We start from the raw sequence: 24921 nt of genomic DNA, 5'->3' as shown, positions 1-24921 counted from the left end.
ACTTAAGGGAGTTTTCTACTCCGCTTTCTTTTCCGTCCAATTATTTATTTCTTCTAGTTTTCTCATTTGTGCACATATTTACCGCTTCAAAATTGTTTTCTCAGTCTTATGCGTGGTAATTTTTGTCTTTCAGGCACTCTTGTTAGTAGCACTGCTTGCTACTGAAACCTCCTAGCTCACGCTGGTTTGGGGAGGTTTCCTTTGTCGCGCTTAAAGTCTTGTAAGTTCCCGAATTTCACTTCACGTCATGTTTATTTATTTAAATATACGCAAATTCCCATTTCTCTTTTCTTCATTACATGATTTTGCACAATGGGGACATTGTGCGATTTGGTTTGGGGAAGGGTTTTGCGTCGCATATCACTTGTTTGCATTCACGTTTAATTCTGTTTTGCATTGTTTTATTCCATTTCATCCATTTATACAAAAATTCAAAAAAAAAAATTTGAAAAATTTCAAAAATTTCCATAAAATGCACGTTTATTTTCGCATATAGGTCGAGTCGGATCGGTAGTATTTCCATGATGATTTTGCATTTGCACCTGTTTTGCCTGAGCCTTGCTAGATTAACATTTTATTAGTAGAATCGTTTATGCATACCTACGAGTTTTCGTTGAATTACTTGCTGAACTTGAGACTTGACTTAGAAAATTGGCAAGCTACATCATATTTCTGAGATTTAGAGCCTATAACTGGTGACATTCATGACCAGTTCATTTAGGAATGTGAGTAGTACTCTTTATGAGACATGTTTCCTTAATTTGCATAAATATGAACTTGATCTGCTTAATACCTGTATGCATTCGGTCTGTGGTTAGTTGACACATGTGGTAGAGGTTTCCCTTTATTCATTTTGCCCATAAACTCCACACTGCCAAAAATATCCCTTTTTGTCCCATTTACTACATCCTACATTTAGCCTGTCCTTTGTCAAGCTAGTAGTCTGTGTTCTTGGGGTTGTTACTCATTTTTGGTGGCATATGCTCTGTTGAGACGTTATTGGGAAGATGAAATAAAGGAAGGAAAGAAACAAAGTGAAAAGAAACGAAAAAAAAAGATAAAAAAAGATTCGAAAAAGAAAAAAAAAAAGAAAAAAAAGAGTTCTCAGACTTTGTTCAAAGCAACGATCGACTGCCAATTATAGTCGATCGACTGAAGATCCGAGAAAGAAATCAATTCGCATAATTTAATCCTTATCTTTTGGCGACTTTTGCTCCCATGTTTCATTTATTTTTTATGGGGAGTTTATTGATTTAGTATTTTGGAGATTGTGAGTTTTGTGCTTGCTATAGCACCGTTTCGTTTGATTATGAGCAAGAAGTTGGATGTTGCCATTGGGTTCCGTTTTGGTACTAGCTTGATCACCTGTACCTCCACTTTTCCATAATTGTTTTGCCTCTTCTTACACATACCTCACATATCCCATATATACCTCGGCATGTGTCATTGGTCATCTGTTTGGTTGGAATGCATATGTACGGTCATAGAGATTTCTTTCATATTTTATTGCTGGCATGTCTTCATAGGTCGTAGTTAGGTGAGAGTCACTACAAAATGAATTCTTTCTATCTTACATATATTCACCTGTATTTATTGAGTGATTTGAGCGACTCGTGAGAGTCCAATTTGATAAGTCTCTATAGTTGGCGGTTCAGCATGTTTTTAACGACTACATAACTCGTTTGCATGATTCATTTGCTAGTTGATTGTTGGTTGTGCATTAAATTGGTTTAGGCTTAACAAGTTGCATTTCGCTCTGAGATTGAACTCGTTCCATTAGGTAATTAGATCGAGTCTAGTTCTTGCTTGGGGACAAGCAAGGGTTTGGTTTGGGGAAGTTTGATGCGTGTCTTTTATATGATGTTTTACATCCCATTTTACACGCATTTCAGAGCTCATTCATGTAGTTTATGCTACATTTCTCCCTATTTCCGTCTACTTCCGTATTTTTGTACATTATTGCGAAAATGTGAAGAATCCAGCAAATGGAAATCGAGCTAAATCCGTCCCGAGTATCCCGCATTGCATGTGACGAGAAGTATTTGCTTAAGGAACGAGCTTGGCGCGCATTTCAAGGCCCAAAAGACAAATCCACGAGTTTATAAGAGGCAAGTAGCGACTCATCCTGTCGATCGACCACCTCCTTGATCGATCGACCAACTATCGGTTCCGTAAGCTCTATGTTTCTTTGAGGACCGATCGATCGACCAGTCCCATCGATCGATCGACCCAATCGCTATTTCGACGAGAATTACAAGACTGAGGAAGCGCAAGCCCATGATGCTAGGTTTAGGAAATAAGAAGTTACGTTAATTGCTATATAACGTAACCTAGAAACATTCAGTTTGAATTGAGTTTTTACCTAAGTTTTATCATCAGTTTTACATTAAGTTTTCGCATACGGTTCTTGACAGTTAGTTAGGGTTTGGGATTGTTGAGCATTGGATTTTCGGTTCTTAATAACTAATCTTTCCTCTGCAACTCGGTATTCTTCTGCCCTACTTTTAGTTCATCTTTATTTTATCAATAGTTTAGAATTGATAGTAGATTCCCGCAACCGTTATCATTGTTTATGTTAATTGTTTGTTCTACTGTTTTTAGCATGAATTCCTTTGTTTACTTTATTAGTTTTGTTATTGTTTTCACCCTTAGCATGAGTAGCTAAGTAGTTTGTGCTAGGATGTAGGCGAGTTTTAGCATAGGCGGCAAAGTATTGAACACGGCCTGATTCGCATGTCAGTCGATCGACTGGCATTATCGGTCGATCGACTGACCTCGTGAGGTTACCCTTCGTTTTAATTTATTTTAATCTTGTATTTGACGAATCGAATGCATGCGACCAGTTAGATGCTTATTTTATGACCGACCCATTAGATCGAAAGATAGGGAAAGTTATTTGATCACCAATTAAATCGACTAATCTGTGCTAAGATCGAAAGATAGGTATAGTTTAGACCGTTAGTCACTTTTCAGGACGAGAGTCAGTATTAGTGATATTAGGGGCCTATAGCGAGATCGAAAGATGCTATTTGTTAAGAGTGGACCGAGAGGACCTCTTGTTTCCCGCCTCACTTGTGTTCGATTTAGACTGTTTAGTATCTTTGCCCCAAGCTTTAATAAACCGATCATCCTAGTACCCCTTCTTTATCTGTTAAACCGTCTTTTTAGTTTATTATCTTTATTTGTTCTTAGCTATAGACCATCTCAACTCAACCCCCACAATTGTTACCTTAGACTGAATATAAATCAACTAGAATTTACATCTGCCTCCTTGTGGTTCGACCCTGTTACCACTAGCCTAGGTTAGTCTTAATAGGAAATTATAAATCTTATTTTTGGTACTCACAACGACGGGTATCAGATCCCATTGTTCCTGACTGATGGTGGGACACTTGTTTTTCGGTGGGCTCTTACGCATCTCCCCCGTTGCCTTGTACACATACAACCAATCCCTAGCAACGTCACACCTCCACTTCCTGTGGACATCCGCTGCCTTATGCATTAAATACTTATCATGGCTTTCATCGGGTATAATAAAGCTTTCCTTTACACGAGCCAAGTATAACTCCGCCAATTTTGGATTCAAAGTTCTAACATCATCTAAATGGATAGGCACAAACTGTCTTGTGCAAGTACCAATCCAACTGGAGAAATAACCCGCATTTGGACCAGTAGGGAAACCCTTCTCACTCCATGTTATTTCCAACTACTGTTTAGCTATATAGTCGCAAGGACTTTCTGGTACTTCGTAGCACCCCTCTCACCAGGCTTATTATCCTCAGGCTTATTATTCTTTTGACTTCTTTTACGTTTTTCACCCATGATAATCCTAAAACCCAAATATGAATGATATTGGAAATGAACAACTTAACAACGTACATGCAGAGTATTATCTAAAACCCTAAACCCTAATAGGAATGAAAATTTAAAACAACAGATTGAGCTTCTAAAATCCTAAACCCTAATAAGAGGAGTGAAGTAGATGATGCGGGATGATAAAGATAATAAAGAAGACGAAAAACAAACAGATGCATGAAAAAGAAAAAAGATGATCGTCTTAAAACCCTAATGACGAAACACAAAATTAAAGTGAACATACCTGATGATGATGATGATAAAGAGAACGAGCAGGATGATAAGGGAAGGCAACGGAATCTGGGCGTCGGAAATTGGGCGACGGCCGGCAACGAGAATGTAGAAAGCGAGGAAGAGAGAAGAATTAACTCAGGATACCAACAGTTGAACTAATGTTGTGTGTGTGTTTGTGTATGGTATGCTGTATGGGTTTGTAAATTAGTTTTTTATTAAGACAAACTATTGACAACGGGTGCTCAAAGAAAAACCGTTGTTATATGTTAATAACAACGGGTCAATAAAAGTCAACCGTTGTCAAAACTTTATTACAACGGTTAAAATATACCCGTTGTAATATATTTTCACCAAATTTACGCCAAAATGAAATATGTCAAAAAAATCATTGACAACGGGTAGAGGTACTACACCCGTTGTTGAAAGTATTACGAACGGGTAATTTAAATATAACCGTTGTTATTGTTGAACCTTTTTTTTTTAAATTACTGTAATTCCATTACAGTCCAAACCTGTAACAATACATACTGTAACAACAGAAGCACCACATACTTTGCAACATTATTCAAAATTTCAACACCAAAGATCCACATCTAATAATAAGATCAAGAAAATAAGACAACACCAAAGCAAGCATGCATCTTTGCATATCTAAGCTACAGGATTTACCATGCCATGCAAATTTGGGAATTTTTATTTAACAATGACCATTATTGATTTACCAATAAATTAAACCATCAAATTATTGGTCTGAAAATGACTCAAAATGTTGGTCGTCCATATCACCGTGTCCCGATGAACTATCTCAGGATCGGGACGTTTCTTGATGTCATAGTTTCTTCGTTAACCCAAATACCTTCACCATGGTCATCACGCATATAGATGCTTTCAGTGTCCTCATGATCAGTGTCAACATCGTCGAAATAAGATACAGTGGTAGACTGATCCATTCCCTCAAAAACGACATCCTGATCATCATCACCATTATCGGATGGACTACTCCTTCTACTCCTTATAGACAGACAATGCAGACCACTTCTTATCCATAGGATCGGTGACATAGAACACTTGTTTAGCTTGGGATGCCATTATGAAAGGATCATCCTTATTATTGCCAACCTTACCCAGATTGACCAACGTAAATCCCATCTTATCCTTTCGGACACAATGGATGTTCGTTATCAACCCAGTTACATCGAAACAAAGGCATTGTGAAATCAATGTAATCTAATACCAATATTTCTTGAATAACACCATAATAAAGGCATTTTCCCCAAATAGGCTTTTTATCTTTTGAAGTAGCAAAGTGCATTGCCTCAAATTCAGAACTCACACCACTATTTTGTATTGTGCTCAACTCATCTTGCTCGCGGGTGTAGAAAGTATATCCATTAATAGCAAAACTGTTGTTAAAGGTGACCCTGGCATTTGGACCTAAACCAAGACGTAGTAACCTAGGAGAGATGTCATCACCAGTTTGATCAGTACACTCTAAGACAATATTCCTAAACCACTCTGCAAACGTCTTCGTATGCTCGTTCGCAATCCACTTCTCGGTCTTGTTTGGGTGATCGTATTTGAGCTCATCTTTGTGTTGTTGAATTTAAGGTTGCACCTCATCTTCGTTGTTTAGCACATACGTGTGTGCTAAATGCAACATTTCACGTGTCACAATTTTTTCAACCCGGCCCCTAATACCTTTTCCGGTCATCCAGTCACTATGACGATTCTTTGGAACGCCAATCAACTCCTCAGGGGAGAGATGAGCGTAACAATATGAAAGAGCTTCGTCTAAAATAACGCGTTCAGCAATACAACCTTCCAGACGATACTGATTAGATGTATAGTCCTTGTAGACTTTCATCAATCTTTCGAAAGGATATTGGTATCTCAAGTACACGGGCCCAAGGTACAAAATTTCCCTAACCAAGTGAATGGTCAGATGAATCATGATAGTGAAGAAAGAGGGTGGAAAATACATTTCCAACTGACAAAGAGAGGTTACAACGAGGTCCTGCAATGAATCCGCGTCATCGGGATCGATGACTTTCTCGCATATGGACTGGAAGAAGAGACATAATCTAGTTATAGCATATCTTACCTTTTCAGGTAAAATGGAACGAATAGCCACAGGAAGTAATTGTTGCATCAAAGTGTGACAATCATGTGACTTTACCCGGTGAGTTTTAGGTCTTGCATCGACACTAGGCTTTTGATGTTCGACGAATAACCATGTGGCACTTTAATTCCATTCAAGCATGCACATAACTCTTTTTTCTCATTCCGTGAAAGGGTATAAGCTGCTGGCGGTAAAAATGTACGATTACCTCTCTTCTGTGGTGTCAACTCTAGCCTAATACCCATCATTTTCATATCTTCCCTAGCTGCGGCGTTATCCTTTGTTTTACCAGGAACATTCAGAAGGGTATTGATAATATTATCACAGACATTTTTCTCAATGTGCATGAAATCGAGGCAATGCATGACCTCCAGGTCAGGCCAATATGGAAGTTTATCAAAAAATATGGATCTTTTCTTATACCCACGAGTAGACAATTTAGAGCCGCTCTTCTTCCCATAATCTATCTCAATATGCTTTACTTTCTGATAAACTTCATGCCCACTCAAAATTCTAGGAGGTTGACGAAGGTCTTGTTTTCCATTGAATGCTTTCTGCATCTTGCGATAACAATGGTCATGATACAAGAACCTCCTATTTCCCATATACACATACTTACGAGAAGACTTCAAGTATTCAGACTCGATATCCTCCCCACACAATGGACAAGCCTCTTTCCCATGAACTGTGTGCCCAAAAAGGTCGCCATAAGCCGGATAGTCAGATATTGTACACAATAACATCGCTCTCAAATTGAAAATTTTGTTCTTATATGCATCAAATACTTCTATCCCACTATCCCACAACAATCGCAAATCATCTAGAAGAGGTTCCAAATATACATCTATATCATTTCCAGGTTGTTTAGGGCCGGAAATTAACAACGACAACATCAAATACTTTCTTTTCATGCACACATATGGAGGTAAGTTATAAATAGCCAACACTACTGGCCAAGTACTATGTTGGCTACTCATGTTTCCGTGTGGGTTCATTCCATCAGTGGACAGCGCTAGACGTAAGTTTCTAGGTTCATTGCCGAACTCAGGATACTTAGCGTCGAACAATTTCATTGCTTACCATCTGCCGGGTGTCTTAGCTTTCCATCATTTATTCTTCCTGTTTCATGCCAAGTTAACATTTTTGCATCATCGGGATTCGCATAAATCCTTATGACTCTTGGTATCAATGGAAAATACCACAACACCTTAGCCGGGATCCCTTCCTTATCCTTATAACGCCACTCCAAACATTTAGGGCAATTGGTTAAGTTTTGATATAATTTCCGATACAATATGCAATCATTTGGACATGCATGTATTTTCTCATATTTCATACCCACTCCTCTTATTAGTTTTTTCGCCTCATATGTCTTAACAGGTAGAACATTACCATCAGGAAGCAACTCCTTTATCAAGGCTAAAAAAGTAGTGAAACACGTGTCACTCACCCCATTTGCCCCCTTGATATTATACAACTTCACCACAGCTGACATTTTTGTGAACTTACAACCAGGATACAGAGGTGCTTCAGACTCACACAACTTCTCATACATGTTGTTAAGGTCATCCCAATTACTAGTGTCATCACCTACATCTTCAAAAGCAATGGACTCATCATCATTCTCTTCATTATCTATAGACCCAACATTCAACTTCGCTACTTTCAGCTCTTCCAACTCAAAAAACTCGGCAAACTCAGGATCATCAGTTAGCCTTTCGTGTACCTCAACATTATCTTCTTCAGAGTTATTCTCTTCCTCTAATGATTCCCCATGAAAAATCCAACGTGTATAGGATCGACTAAATCTCCACTTTTCTAGGTGTATTTTAACGACCGGAAAAGCCATATAGCTAATATTACCACATCTTTCACAAGGACATGCAATACTAGAAGAACCTTTCAAATTGTTCGAAACGAATTCATAAAATTCAGCTAAACCATCCTTGTAGCTGTGGTCACTCATATTTGCATCAATCAACCAAGTTCGAGTCATTATTCTACATTCGTAATAATAGGCAACTAATTCAGAAAATACAATAATAGGCAAACAAATAAACGAAATTCAGGAAAGCAATTAAGCTAAATTATCAACAAATTATATAATAACCCAAAAAATCCTATATCTATAAGCATTGCTAAGAAACATATATATACCTGATTGATAAACACGATGAGGGAGAGAAGACGGTGACAACAGTGACGGAGATGAAGACAGAGAGACGATCAGGGAGGAATGGAGGATGATATAGAAGCAGTATTAGCTTGTGTTTGTGTTTTGTAGCGTATAGCAGAATAAAGCAATCTGTTGTTCTTAAGATTTTCATAACATTAATAACAACGGTTATTGAGTCTACAACCGTTGTTAAAAAGTATTAAAAACGGGTTCTAATATAACCGTTGTGATTACTTTTCACTAATTTGGCGCCAAACCATTAACAACGGTTAAAATTTAACCGTTGTTATTAGTTTTTTCATTAACAACGGTTTATCAAGTATGACCCGTTGTTAAAACCAATAACAACGGTTAACAACACAGAACCGTTGTAATTAAGTTTGGTAAAATTCGCGGAATCAATTCTACAACGTGTTTTGATGATTTTCGTGAATAAGCGTTGTTAAAGGGCCGTTGTGGTTGCCTGTATTTGTAGTAGTGCCTATTTTGCTTTTTTTCTTATTTTGTGAATTTTACAGCATATTTTGTGAAACTAAAAGGCAATATTATAAAAATTATTCATAAGTGGTTGAAATTACGTATTTTGCTCTTTTTTGTGAATCTCAGACCTTGTTTTGTGAATCGTAGAGCTTGTTTTGTGAAACTAGAAGATAATATTCCGAAACTTGGTCATAAATGGTTGAAATCACCTAATTGCTCTTTTTCTTATTCTGTGAATCTCAGACCTTATTTTGTGAATCTTAGAGCTTGTTTTGTGAAACTAGAAGAAAATATTCCGAAACTTGGTCGTAAGTGGTTGAAATCACCTATTTTGCTCTTTTTCTTATTCTGTGAATCATAAATCTTATTTTGTGAATTTTACAGCATATTTTGTGAAACAAAAAGGCAATATTATAAAAATTATTCATAAATGGTTGAAATTACGTATTTTGTTCTTTTTTGTGAATCTCAGACCTTGTTTTGTGAATCGTAGAGCTTGTTTTGTGAACTTGGAAGATAATATTCCGAAACTTGGTCATAAATGGTTGAAATCACCTAATTGCTCTTTTTCTTATTTTGTGAATCTCTGACCTTGTTTTGTGAATCTTAGAGCTTGTTTTGTGAAATTAGAAGATAATATTCCGAAACTTGGTCATAAGTGGTTGTTTTGTGAATCTTAGAGCTTGTTTTGTGAGTCTTATTATTGTACTCTTTTCTTTAAATTTCACTTGCTGCAATTTGAAGGAAATGTCTATGCAGAAGCAGCAAACTATATGAGAAGCAGGAAATATATGAATCCTCTCTGATACACATGTAGTATATTAACCAAGGCCATAATCCATTTGTCAATTAATTTTATGGTCAAAATCTTCTTCGAGTTTTGAAGCAAGTTCTTTTTTTTCCTTTTTTAAAAATTGATTTAGTTAAGTCCGTTTTACGTGAATTTTCACATGGCAATCTCATTCTTTATGTCCCTTTTTAATATTAATTATGTATATTCGTAGAAACTATAATTTTTCCAAAAAAGTATCTAATTTAAGGTTTAACTCTTCACAGGGAGATACATCGGAAGAAGAGGAAGAAATAGAAGAAGTAGAGAATGGAGAATGATGTACGTGTGAGGATGATGACGATGGAAGATGCTCAAGTTTTAAATATGTTTTATTCTTTTCTACGTTTGATTTATTTTGGTAATATTGTGAAATTTGGTCATAAATTGGTTGAAATCACCTATTTTGCTCTTGTTCTTATTTTGTGAATCCTAGAGCCTGTTTTGTGAATCCTAAAGCTTGTTTTGTGAAACTTGGTCATAAGTGGGTGGCATGAAGCTTATTTTTCCTATTTTGTGAAACTTGGCCCTTATTGTGTGAAACTTGAGCCTCAATTTGTTCGAGGTGTTCACCCTCATTGTGTCTATACCTGATTTAATGAAACACTAAATCAATGACGGAGATATCAAACTGAAATCATTCAGGGACCAGGTTGAGTAATGAATCTGTAAGTGCTTAATACTTGGTTTGAAAAGAATGTTTAGAGTAGCGAGTAGCGGCATCTCGTATTTCTTATTTTGTGATTCCTAGATCTTGTTTTGTGAATCCTTGAGCTTATATTGTGAAACTAGAAGTTGATTTTGTGAAACTTGGTTATAAATGGTTGAAGTCAGGTAGGGCGCTCTTAATTATGGCAAAGCAGTCTGCCTCACCTGAGTTTAGACCTGATTTGTGAAACTTGGACCTTATTTTGTGAAACTTAGACCTTATTTTGTGAACCTTAACCTTATTTTGTAAATATAAGAACTTATTGAGTGGTTGTTGACGTATATTAGCATTACCAAAGTAAATAAAAATCCTATATTTATATTTGTTCATCTATATGAGACTCGAACTCACATCTTGCGCAATAGCACAATGCTCTACCTTTTGAGCTAATAGATGATATTAGTCAAAAAATTATTTATGTATTAACAAATAACAAACCTATTTATATTGTTCTCATTTGATTCTCGTCATGCACAAATGTAGACTACCGTAGCCAATATCTTCAAATATATCGAACTGTGTACAACAATATATCTGTCAAAGTTCACGCCATTTTACCAGTGTCCAAATAGTGATGTAAATAGGATAGAGGGAGTAATCTAGATAATAAAGAAAAATTGAAACCTTTGTCGATGTAATTATGACAGGGACTGCGGAAGTGTCGTCGACCTGTAGAAATTCGTCATCACTGACATCGATTTCTGATGCCTTTCTTGCTGATCTCACTTGAAGAACTAGCATCAGCAGTAATGACCTGAGCTATTTCATAGAATTTTCTAGAAGTCATCTTGAAGATTTTTGGGGTCATTTTAAAAAGTCACTGCTGCAATGCTGTATTTGACATGGGAGCATTAAGACAATGCCGATAAAAGCAGGAAATAATCCGACATATGGGTTCCTAACTTCATACAATAATGGACATATTGTTAGCGTCCAACCCTGACATCCCTCAGACTAAACCCATAATTCCAAAACCAAACTGTCTGTCGAATACACCAATTAAACAGAAGTATCCCACTAAACTTATAAACAATTAAACATGTATCATCTACCTCAAATCTTCGAAACTTGTCACAACAAACTCACACAAGAATCCTTACAACATTCAGGTACAAACTAGTTAAAACCAAATGCCCAAGTCATGATAGCAAATTGTATTAGTTGCCATACACACTAATGAGATATCCTTGTGTATGAGACTTAACTCATCGTACGATAGGTCTCATAATTAAACTATCTCATCTCAAGTACAAGCCTTTTCTCTCATCTTGCACAGCAAAAAACTACTCCATTCCCTAATTAGCCATAGAGAAATGAAAGGTGTCTTAACCAAACACATGAAAATGGGTAATCAAAGTAACTTTTCCATTTCAAGTGGAGGATCGCAATTTGTGATCCGTCACAAGAGAGACCAACTGAAAATGGGTAATCAAAGTAACTTTTTCATTTCAAGTGGAGCCAAAGACCGGTTTTGTATCACGATGGAATAAAGCAAAATGACTCCCTAAATTGGCCACTTTTCTTTTTATCATAAATTTGCGAGAGCACTGAGGCACTGGGTAATCAAAGATAACATAATTAAGATGAATCAGATGATTAAAATGTAAAGACAAGTTAGAAAGTTGAAGAGTTACAGTGAGGAGGTAAGTGTGCAGTGGAAAGGGAAACAGAATGATCCCTGAAAGTTTCAGAGTAAAAACCACCTTACATGTGTGGTTGTAGATTCAGTTTCTTGGCTATCTCTGTTGCTCCCATCATTTTTTTGTTTCTTTGATCTAACAAAGACTTGGAATTTGGAATGATGAATCACTATAAAGATAGCCAAATGATTGAGACAAGGGAGGGAGGGAGGGAGTTATAAAACAAAGAGGTTTGTATGAAAAGGGAAGACAGAATGAAACTGACATATGAATTTCAAGCAAACAGCTCAAAACGAACACATCTGAAACACACAGCAGCACACCACAACTACATTTCACATCAAAATTAATTTATCCAACATTTCAACTAGGATTAATGTAATACCAGTACAATAACTCTGAATATTCTCCATTAATAATTCAATAATGTTGATCGAAAATGTATTAAATTAAATTGAATCGGTATAAATCGAAAGCAATTAATTGATAGAAATAACCTAATTTTGGATGATAATGGTGAACGAAGCTTGGTGATAATGGTGGTCAGAAGCTGAATGAGAAGATGGCAAGCGAAGTGTGAAGATGAAGACAGAGCTGAGCTGAAGATGGAGACGAGATGAAGAACGAGCTGAAGAATGAGACGAGCTAAAGATGGGTTGAAGAGAGAGAAAGAGAAGTGAGTAAATGATAGAGTAACATGAATTCAAGGTCAAATATCCCAAGTTTAATACAACATCAAATATCCCTAGTTTCAGTGATACACTAATAGAACTTGAGCTCTATTCTATAAATTACAGCACTCAACAAGCCCTCATAAAGATCAATCTCTGAACTAAATTACCTCCTTTGCCGAAAGATCTATAGCCAGAAGTCCCTGTAGAATTGGTCGCCGTCGGCCATTCTCTACTTAGTGAGTATATCGAGCAGCAACATATGCCCGAGGACGAAACACTGCTGGACCTGCAGTGAAAATCGAACAAGGCTTCTGAATAACATTTAGTCATACAGAAGAATAAACCACAAGTAGAGACTGAGAGTAGACAATGTCATCTGTAATATGTTGAAGGCTTATTGCCTAATAGCTGTTACCCGAGCCTTCAAGAGAGTCATTGGCTTAATTTGGATAAGATTAATTGGAGAAGACGGAAGGAAAAGTACGGATAAATTGAAACCACAAACTATTGAATCGAAAGTACCTGAGTGAATGGCGGATGGCGATTGACGAAGTGAAGCTCACTATTAATGGCGACTGAAAGCTCACCTTTCTTACCTATTTAAGTACCTGAGTTAATGTCGGAGAAGTGATACAAATATTATTCCGACGAAATCCAGTACATTAAACACGAAATTGAAAGACGAAATCAATCGAAAACTGATTAAAATCATAATAAAATAAGAGATAGAAATTAACTTACTTTACGATATAGAAGACCGCCATTGTTGGAAAGAGGAGTGATGTAACGCCTCGAAAATTGCTACGGATTATGGAGATTGATGATGATCGGTAAATTAGAACGAAATATGAGAAGAATTGGGGGAAATTGAAGAATTAGGTCATAAACGTATAATGGATGAAATTGAGATTAATTTGTTACGAACTAGGAATTGCAAGTACGACAATACTTAAGTTGAGGAGGATAATGGCGGATGAAAAAGCTTAGTAGCAATGGTGGTCGGAAGTACAGTGTTAATGGCGACTGACGAGATGAAGATGATGGAGCTGAGTTGAAGAGAGAGAAGGAGACGCACTAAAATGAATTGAGTAAATGAGCTGTTAGCTGTGCAGGTGGTGGATAATATAGGGGGATACGTGGCATCATCTGGTGAGTCTATAGTTATTAGATCCGACGGTTTAGGGTGGGTACAGCTGCCTTCCTCTAAGAAGGGTGCCTCACATGATTCAATTTATATATATATATATATATATATATATATATATATATATAGAGAGAGAGAGAGAGAGAGAGAGAGAGAGAGAGAGAGGAGATCTAATGAGTCCCTTACCTCATTTGAGTCTTTAAGTCCTTATAAGGACCCTTAGATGGACAACATCTAAGGTGAAGATTTTTTTACAAAATGTAGGCAAAAAAAAAAGGGAAAATCTTGGGTAGAAAAGAGGACAACATTTCCGGCAAATTGTCCTTACCAATGATCAAAACTGGCGGACAAAAAGATATATCCTTTGTACTACGTTTACACTCCCATATTCTTCCTTCCTTAACACACTTATTTCCAACTTTATTCTTTCTTTCTTCTCTCTAAAACTGGGTTCTTCCATCTGAAAACGAAGTTTTCAGCTAAAGTTCTCTCTAAATCCTGCAAATCAACGTAAACATGCAAATAATAGATGGCATCAATGGTATTTCTTCATTTTATTCATTGTTTTCAATCACGTTTTAATATTTTCAGTTGAATAGGATGGATGAAGGTAATGATAAAATTTGCATGTCATCAAATTTGTTCATTTTTGTTATTATTATTTGTTACTGGGTTTGAAATAAAGATTGTTAGAAGTAAATCTTCATGCTGGGTTTTCATTAATTTGAGTTTTGAGTAGCATCAACGCATTCTGACAACATTTACATGAACACTTTTGCTATAGTTTTACATTTACACTTTTTAATTGTTATTATTATAGCTTTAATTTGAGTTAGCATTCTGACAACATTTACACTTTTGCTGACATTTACACTTTTAAACCATCACATTTACATCGCATTTCACGACATTTACACTTACACATTTGTATGTTTACTTTTGCTATAGTTTTACATTTACACTTTTTAATTGTTATAGTCACCTTTTAATTGTTATTATTATAGTTTTAATTTTAGTTAGCATTCTGACAACATTTACACTTTTGTTGATATTTACACTTTTAAAGCATCACATTTACACTGCATTTCTGCTGACATTTACACTTTTGGTGTACTTTTACATTTACACTTTTTAATTGTTATAGTCAACTTTGCATTTTTACTGTTATATTTTTTATGTGAGTTAGCATTCTGACAACATTTACACTTTTGCTGACATTTACACTTTCAGATAGACCATCACATTTACACTTCGTTTCTGCTGACATTTACACTTACACATTTGGATGTTTACTTTTGCTATAGTTTTACATTTACACTTTTTAATTGTTATAGTCACCTTTTAATTGTTATTATTATAGTTTTAATTTGAGTTAGCATTCTGACAACATTTACACTTTTGTTGACATTTACACTTTTAAAGCATCACATTTACACTACATTTCTGCTGACATTTACACTTTTGCTGACATTTACACTTTCAGAACAACACATTTACACTTCGTTTCTGCTGACATTTACACTTACACTTTTGGATGTTTACATTTACACTTACACTTTTGGGACATCATAATTTGGACATTTACACTTTTGGAATATTTACATTTATGGAACATTCCCTTTACATTTACACTTTACTTCAACTTACGTTTACACTTACACTTCATATCTGATGACATTTACACTTAAACTCTATGGACATTACACTTACACTTCATATCTGATGACATTTACATTTACACTTACACTCTATGCACATTTACAGACTTGCTAAAACAGAATGGAGTTCAACCTGACAGGCAGGAGCTGTGTAGGGAGGTCGAGAAGAGGTTTACACCGTACATCGGCCAGGAGTTTGGGGGGTTGAGGACGCGGTGACTTTTTATAAGATATACGCCATTGCTTATGGGTTTTATGTACGTAGGTACACAACAAAAAAATGGCGTGGCGGTGAGATCAAGTCAAAGCTCGTCGTCTGCAATCGAGAAGGTTTCGCTCACAAGACACCCAGTAAAGATCGGGATGACGGACTGGTTGGGGAGAAGTCACAGAGGATATTCAGGGTCACTAGAGTGGGGTGCAAAGCGAGGATACGACTATATATGAAGAATGGTCTTTTAATAATTGACCGGTTCCACGAGGCTCACAATCACGAGCTTATCTCACTTAAGGACAGAGAGTTCCAGAAATTGTCGCGTAACATAATAGATTATCACAAGATGATATATTTGTTAATAATCGTTTCGAACTCAAGGGTTTGTAATATATAATCACTCTCTATACTAAATAAATAATTCCATTCATGTTATATTTATATGACGTATCTGTTAATGATTGATTGGCAGCTGAAGATAGGAGAAACAAAGACATACAGAATCTGCAAAGAACAAGTGAATGGATTCGAAAACATTGGAGTAAGCTTAAATGATTTTAAGAACTTCCATAGGGATGTTAAATGTTTCATTCACGAACGGGATGGTCAGTTGTTTGTTGACCATTTCAAGGAAATGACTGAAACAAGAATAGGATTCTACTTTGACTATGACCTTGACGATGATGGTAGCCTACGTAGGGCCATATGGGCGGACGGTACTGCCCGAGATAATTACAAAATTTTTGGTGATGCGGTGTCATTCGACCCAACTTACTCCACCAATAAGTATTCTATGTTATTTACACCATTCACAGGTGTTGACCACCATAAAAGATTTATGACGTTCTATGGGGCTCTAATTGCAAGGGATGAATATGAGTCGTTTAATTGGGTTTTCAGCCGGTTTTTACAAGCAATAGGGGGTAAGGAACCCGAGTACATAATTACAGATCAGGACCCAGGTATTATCAAATCTGTCCCTCTTGTTTTCAAGACAGCGCGCCATCGGTTCTGTATGTGGCATATAATGAACAAAATGCCCAGTAAGTTTGGCGTCTCTAGGAGTGATTATAATGACTTCATGTGTAAAATTAATGACATTATATGGGACGATGAGCTTGAGGCAGCAGAATTTGATGGTATCTGGGAGCAAATAATTGTAGATCATGGTGTTGGCGTAAATGATTTGTTTGCAGATACGTATGCTATAAGGGGACAGTGGGTGATGGCGCATTGCAGAGACTTGAGGATGGCGTCGATTATGAGGACGACTCAAAGATCAGAGAGCGAAAATAGCTTTTTCAAGAGGTTTGAGCATAAGTCAGGAACATTGGTTGAGTTTTGGATGCGTTTTGAGAGCGCTATGGACCAACAAAGACATACACAGAAGCAGCTTGACAACAAGGATAAGCACTCGTCCGCAGCGGCGTCAACACATCTGGCATTAGAGATTCATGCTGCAAAGGTGTAGACCTATTCAACTTTCCAGAAATTCAAACAAGAAGTCATCTTCTCAATTGATACATGTAGAACAGGAGGTTTCACTAAGAGAGGCGAGCTAGAGGTAACTACTGTCAAAGATTCATCCAGAAAGAAGAATTTTGAAGTTGCATACAGTCCAGGTAGTTTACACTTCCTATGACATTTACACTTTATGTTTTTATCTCATTTAAATTCCTATAACTTAACATTTACATTTCTAATAACTTAACATTTACACTTTACAGTTCATGACATTTACACTTCCTATTAGTTTACATTTACACTTTTAATAACTTAACATTTACACTTTACAATTCATGACATTTACACTTTACATCATATGACATTTACACTTCCTATATCTTAACATTTACACTTTTCCACTTAATGACATTTACACTTTACAGTTCATGACATTTACACTTTACCTCATATGACATTTACACTTTCTGTTTTTATCTCATTTAAATCCCTATAACTTAACATTTACACTTCTAATAACTTAACATTTACACTTTACAGTTCATGACATTTACACTTCCTATTAGTTTACATTTACACTTCTAATAACTTAGCATTTACACTTTACAATTCATGACATTTACACTTTACATCATATGACATTTACACTTTCTGTTTTTATCTCATTTAAATTCCTATAACTTAACTTTTACACTTCTAATAACTTAACATTTACACTTTACAGTTCATGACATTTACACTTCCTATTAGTTTACATTTACACTTCTAATAACTTAACATTTACACTTTACAATTCATGACATTTACACTTTACATCAGTGACACTATTTTTAACGTTCACACTTACATGCTAGCTTTAACTGATGACAAAGGTACACGTAAAGCAAGCCGCAGTTGTACGATGTTTGAAAGAACCGGAATCCTATGCCGCCATATAATATGGATTTTTTCAGCAAGTGGGATAAAGACTAAACCAGAAGATTATGTTGTAAATAGATGGATGAAAGAGTATCTCCGATTAAGGATTTTCAATACTAATGGCGAAGGGACAGAAAACATGCAAATCATAGATGAAAAACAAATTGCAATGTCAATAATGTGGTCAGAAGTTCATGAAGATGTAGGGCTTCTTCGAGACAAAGGAGTAGCTGATGTTGACAGCTTTTCCGCTGTAATTAGGGCATTTAAACAGTCCCTCTCACCATTAGGGGAAGTGTTGAATAAAAATCAACAAATGGAGAAATTTCTGAATTGTACGCCATGTGAGGTAGTGACGATACTGCCACCAAAGAATTCGAAAAACAAGGGTACCGGAAAAAGATTGCTGTCAGCTAAAACAAAAGCAATGGTTTTGGCTAGGAAACCCAAACGTAAGTGTAAGAATTGCAAGAGAATGACAAATCACGACAAGAGGAACTGCCCTAACCCCTTCTCAGCACACACGCCATTGTGCGAAGGGTCGTCTGAACCAGAAGAGAATGAAGGAGAGGAGGAGGAAGAGCTAGAATCAGAACAAGAATAGACGTCAGATCAGTGACAAATGTTGCTCTATATATTTTGAGTGTGTAACTTAAAACTTTGATGTGCTATAACTGGAGCGGGCGATTAGGAATTGGTCTCATGGCAACGTAACTTTGAACTGCAGTTGGTGTAACTTTTAGTAACACCAACGTTAGAGTTACACTGTCATAAGACCAAAATCTCTCTGTTTTATTAGATAGCCAAACATTATGTTACTTGAACTTATTTTGGATTACTTATGTTATTTGAAGTAACAGTTACACTTATTTTCAAATAACTGGTGTTAACATTTACACTTGCCATGTCAGCACATTTACACTTCCAGTATCTTCACATTTACATTTCCAATTTAGTCAGATTTACACTTTGTGTTCACATTTACACTTAATCTATCCTCACATTTACACTTTGAATATCTTCACATTTACACTTCCAATTTAGTCAGATTTACACTTTATTTGTTCACATTTACACTTCTCCTATATTCACATTTACACTTTCTATTTGTTCACATTTACACTTTTTTTTGGGTTCACATTTACACTTGGGTTGTCCTCACATTCACAGTCCCAATTACATTTACACTTGCCATGTCACCACATTTACACTGAAATTCAATTTCAGTGTGTTTACATTCACACTTTCAGTATGATAAAGTTGACACTGACAATGTTAAAATTTACACTTTAAGTGTGTTAACAGTTGCACTTAAAGTGTAAATGTGACTAAATTGCAACTGTGTTAACAGTTACACTTGCAATTTAGTCACATTTACACTTTGAAGAAATTATTCAATTTCAGTGTTAACATTTACACTTTAAGTGTGTTAACAGTTACACTTAAAGTGTAAATGTGACTAAATTACAAGTGTGTTAATAGTTACACTTGAAATTTAGTCACATTTACACTTTGAAAAAACTATGATTATAACTGCCAAAAAATAGTCAACCATTACTTCATTAGTGTAATTTACCATTACACTTCATTACTGTAATGATTACACTTGCAATTTAAAAATTACACATTTGTGTAAACATTGCCAACCAAAATACAAAACATTCTTTTCAAACTTCAACATTGCCAAATAAAATACATTTCATTCAAAAATATGTCCACAAATTGTTTACTTTTTCGATAATACAGCCTTAATTTTGCGCTTCTTTTGTAACTTGGCCCATAAATCTTCTTTTCCAGCGATAAACCCATTCAACTTTGCTTCAAAAATGTCTCTGTTGACATTTATGTCAGCTAGAACAAGCGTCGCCACCCACTCGACTACCAAGTACCGTCAATTCCTCTTCCTCTCCAAGTTTGGATGCTCAAAAGGTTGACCCTCGTACATCAGCATATACATCATACAGAAAATCTTTGATTCTGTTATGTTAGGAAGGGGTGTTTGGCGCCTGAACGGGATTTGCCGATGCTCAAAGCTAGTAATCTCGTATCCCCTGTCCGTTCTGACATCTAAATAATCGCTAACAGCTGATGCCTGCCATTAAAGCACTAACAATTAAATAAACCATCTACTGTTCATCTCTTCGAAAATGATTTATTGGCATCAGACTTACCACTTGGCGAGTAACATTGCACATTTCAGACTGATCCCAGTTGGCATGATGTTGGTAGTCAAGGAGATCAACAGTTTGTTGTCCAAAATTTATACATACGCATGCAAAGTGCCCACCAATATTGACAGGTACGAAGATGAACTCGGCATTCAGGTTGAAAGTTTTATCACAATCCTGGATGAAGGTATCCCAAATGTGATACAGCCGATCAGTGATGTCATTAGACTGTGAGCTTGCTTCACGTATATCCAAAAGCTGCATGATACATTCCTGTTCAGAGAAGTGAGTGAGCCTACATAATAAAAGTAAAAATAATGTATAACTTTTAGGCTTTGTGAGGGGGGGGGTACCATATGACGTATCCCAAAGAAGGCCATCCTAGGAAGTAAGTATTCAGCAGACTCCAAATGGTTCAGCAAAACAGGCCAGGACTCAATGACAACAGGCGACATTACAACCTCAGGAAGCATAGACATGATGCCGGACCGGCGTAGCGCGGCATGCCTACTGTACCAAGAGATTGATTCGCTGCAATAAAACACACATATAGTAGTAAGAAATTGAGAAGTAGTTATAAATTAAATATCGTAACTAATTGGCCCTGTTATAAGAGTCTTGCAGATACTAACGAATTTTCAAAGTTGTAGTCATCTAACAAGCAATAGTCCACCGCATGCTTTCGACGTGATCGAACACCCCTGACCAAAGTTTGATTGTTCCGTAAGAAGGTCGAGACAACAAGAGTCTACGTACCAGCAGCCTCACAGTCAATTGAGCATCCCAAGCCATCCCCCCGCCCCGGGGACGGCTCCTTACGGCTGACAAAGGTTGGCTACTCAAGATCTGGCAACACGCTTGAACAACAACGGGGCTGCTTTCTGCCGGTATGGCTACAGGATTGACCACATGGCTTCCTTCTACGCGATTAGGGGGTGGGTCTGCAACACGGGGACGTTTACTGTATGTAATCTCTTCCTCATCATCTAGACTCCGCTTCTGTGCAGCATTGGAGACCGAATTCAGACCTTGACCATACTTTTGCCTGAATTGGGTTATCCTTGCGCGAACGCTCTCCCTCACTTTGTTATGGTCACTCAGGATAAGGATCGACACCACTTTAGCCCGGATGAGGTTGATAACGTCCATCTCACCTAAGACGCAGTCAAAAAGCTTCCCATAGAAAAGCAGCATGTGTATCATCATGTACACCTCGCAATCAAACGCAGAATACCCCCTACCTTGCCATTTAAATTCGACATTGACAAATTTAAACCCGGCGACCTTTGAACCTCTGACAAACCCTTTAGACTCCAGATACTCGCCCATTAAATCAGACTGTAAAAGGAATTTCAAAAAAATAGTCAATTTAAAAACAGTGTTTACAATTCCAGAATACATATACACTAAAGAACAAATTAAGGTATGCTATTTATAATTATTACCGCAATACACGAAATTCCAAAATGTGGAAGCTTCTCAAAATCATCGTTGTAGCGACAATTGTCCAAATACTCTATCAGCTCAGATACGAAGTTTATGCATGCACAACTGTAATGATCATTATTGCAAGATAAGACCGGGATGAAGACCTGGCGGATGTGACAACAAAGACATAAAAGATACACTCAGTCCAATTTCACATTTACACTTTCAATAATTCGTCACATTTACAGACCATGTGTCATGACATTTACACTTTCCATATATTCACATTTACACTTTATATGTCATGACATTTACACTTCCTATTTAGTCACCTTTACACTCCCTATGTCATGACATTTACACTTTCTATATAATCACATTTACACTTTATATGTCATGACATTTACACTTCCTATTTAGTCACCTTTACACTCCCTATGTCATTATATTACACTTTCTATATAATCACATTTACACTATACATCATGACATTTACACTTCACTATGTCTCACATTTACACTCCCTATGTCATGACATTTAAACTTTCCATATATTCACATTTACACTTTATATGTGCTGACATTTACACTTCCTGTTTAGTCACCTTTACACTCCCTATGTCCTCACATTTACACTTTCTATATAATCACATTTACACTATACATCATGTCATTTACACTTCACTATGTCCCACATTTACACTTCATATGTCATGACATTTACATTCACAATATCTCACGACATTTATAGTTCACTATGTCTCACGTTTACACTTCATATGTCATGACATTTACACTTTCTTCTTAATCACATCCAGGCATTTACACTTTCTGTGAAAATCACATATACACTTTCTGTGTGATGACATTTACACTTTCTGTGTGATTACATTTACACTTCACAATAGGTCACATTTACACTTACCATATCAGATCCAAGTTGAAATGGAGAAAAACAGATTGAATCCAAGCACCCACCCACCCGACCCAGTTTCGTCCTTTTTGTCAAGAACAATTCCTTTCTTCTTGGCTTTCCAAATATCCAGCGCAACACTCTGTTCAAACGAAGGGCAGCGCTATTAAATTTAGACACTTACGTTACAATTAAATTGGAACTATACAAATTGCATTGAGTGAGGATAGGACTAGTACGGTGTGACTAAGCCCGAAGAAAGAACGAGAAGATGCAACTGGTGCAGTTTGGTCATACATCATCTTATTGATTAGTAGGCACCAACAATCGATAAAAGAAGACATAACTTCCTGTCCAGGTTCAAGGGTTAACATGTCTTCCCGTGACACGAAGAAAAAGTCTGAAAAAACTGCCAATTCTTCCCTACAAAAAAAGAAATAATTATATAAGGCGAACATGATTACGACAACATATAAGTATTAATATGTTTGACATAGAAATTAATCGACTCACCCTTTCAACCAAGCTTCTGATTTGTTAAATACGTAGTCCAGGACGTATTTCCTTTCCTTAAAAACATTCCTAAATAATTTCTTATTCAGCTGCAGGTCTAGAGTAACAAAGCCCTGCTCGGGCATGGGTTCCCCACAATCCATGGTGCAAGTCAGATTCTCATGGACCACTTCCATGCACTGTAAGGGCTCAGTTGAATGAAATAGGAAAGGGTGGTAATCTAGGTTACTCCGGGGGACATAAATTTACCGACCATCCGCAGGAACGGCTGGTTCAGAAGGGCCTGCCGCATCAGTCGTTCCAAAATCTTCACCTGGAACCCCCTTAAATGCCTCAGCTAGCTCTGCAGTAGATATAAATGTACACTGAAATTCCGGCAACTTAAACTCGGAGGAGGGTGCTTCAACAACCACCTTATCTGCTCCCTCTACAACATCCATGGGCTTGTCATCATTCTGAAATGAACCAGGACAAGGGGGTTGTACAGTAGGGCGTTCACCTTTCTCGTTGACCATGCCACTACCACTCTCTAACCCTTCTTGTGATGCATCTTCACGGACTGTGGTCGAAACAACGCCAGGCTCACCATCCGGTACTTTCGTACCACTAAATTGGGGTCGGTCAACGGGCTGTTCCACTCCCGGTGCACCTCTAACATCCACATCCACGCCAGGCACTAGTCCAACCACCAGTGATTCGAGCCCATGGTAGGGCCCCTGATCTTGAGGCGGCTCCATATCCATTCCCTGCACAGCCTCGTCCTGTTCTCTCGGTGCACCACCCTGTGCCACTTCACTGTCACCGCTGTCTGATAACTTATTCATCGCGTTATCAATATCAGCTGTCACTATAAATTTCAACTGAAATGAAGATGAACCATCTTCAATTGACGGGACTACCACATCCGCATCCACCTTGTTCGCTACTTTTGAATAAGACACTTCCCCTTCACCAGTAACAGGCCCCTGTTCTTGAGCCAACTCCATATCCATACCCTGCACAAACTCATCCTCACCTCTCTGTACGCAGCCCTCTGCCGCTTCACCACCACCATCACCAATATCTGTCAAACCTTGCAGCGCGTTCTCAATATCAGCAGTCGAAATAAATTTTAGTTGAACTGAAGATGAACCATCTTCAGTTGACTGACCTACCACATCCGCATAAACCTTATTCGTTGCTTCTGACTTACACTTCTCAACAACATGTTCAACTTTCTCAGGGGCACCACTAGTGTCAGGCACTTCCCCTCCCAAACTTTCCTGCTCCTCGTTCAATGAGGGCTTTTTGTAAGTGATACGTGCATTTGATATAGTCTTTTTAGGCCTTTTCATGCACGTATTTCCATGCTTTTATCGTAATTTATGCTACGAAATGCCCCAAATATGCTACTTTGGTTTGTTTTGTCTTATTTGCAGGAATGAACCAGAAAGTAGTGAAATCAAGCCTTTTACCGTCCGTTTAGCATGCATTTGGAGGAAGAGTGAATTTGGAGCGGGAATGTAGCTATTTTGAGATGCGCAAGGAAGAAAGATAGCTAGGCGAGCAAAGGAATAACTTCAAATTGCTAGTGCCTAATTTGAAGAGCCATATCTCGAGTTCTAGAACATATATTAAGGTGATTCCAATTAGAGATGAAAGCTTGTCCTCTTAGCTTTCCAACGCCACTGGAATCACCCTGTTTGCCCAAGTAACGAAGAAATGGCAGCTGTTTGAAGTTCAGTCATAAAAGCGGAAATCATTCTTTGGAAAGTACTCGATCGAGTAGAATTTTGTTCGATCGAG

The 24921-nt window shown here is 37.1% G+C and overlaps 1 protein-coding gene across 1 annotated transcript in view; it reads left to right on the top strand.

Annotated features, from left to right (window-relative positions):
• The window catches only part of LOC141617958 (protein FAR1-RELATED SEQUENCE 7-like), a 32258-nt gene extending 13540 nt beyond the window's left edge, over nucleotides 1-18718 (top strand). Inside the window, exons 2-6 of the mRNA XM_074435089.1 lie at nucleotides 15625-15697; nucleotides 15784-15922; nucleotides 16205-16932; nucleotides 17263-17354; nucleotides 18051-18718. Coding sequence (XP_074291190.1) covers nucleotides 15625-15697; nucleotides 15784-15922; nucleotides 16205-16932; nucleotides 17263-17354; nucleotides 18051-18718 — 1700 coding nt within the window. The remainder of the gene's footprint in view (nucleotides 1-15624; nucleotides 15698-15783; nucleotides 15923-16204; nucleotides 16933-17262; nucleotides 17355-18050) is intronic.
• Nucleotides 18719-24921: the final 6203 nt, after the last annotated feature.

Source organism: Silene latifolia, chromosome X, assembly GCF_048544455.1.
Source record: "Silene latifolia isolate original U9 population chromosome X, ASM4854445v1, whole genome shotgun sequence".
Taxonomy (NCBI): domain Eukaryota; kingdom Viridiplantae; phylum Streptophyta; class Magnoliopsida; order Caryophyllales; family Caryophyllaceae; genus Silene; species Silene latifolia.
This window is presented reverse-complemented; position numbering and strand designations above follow the sequence as displayed.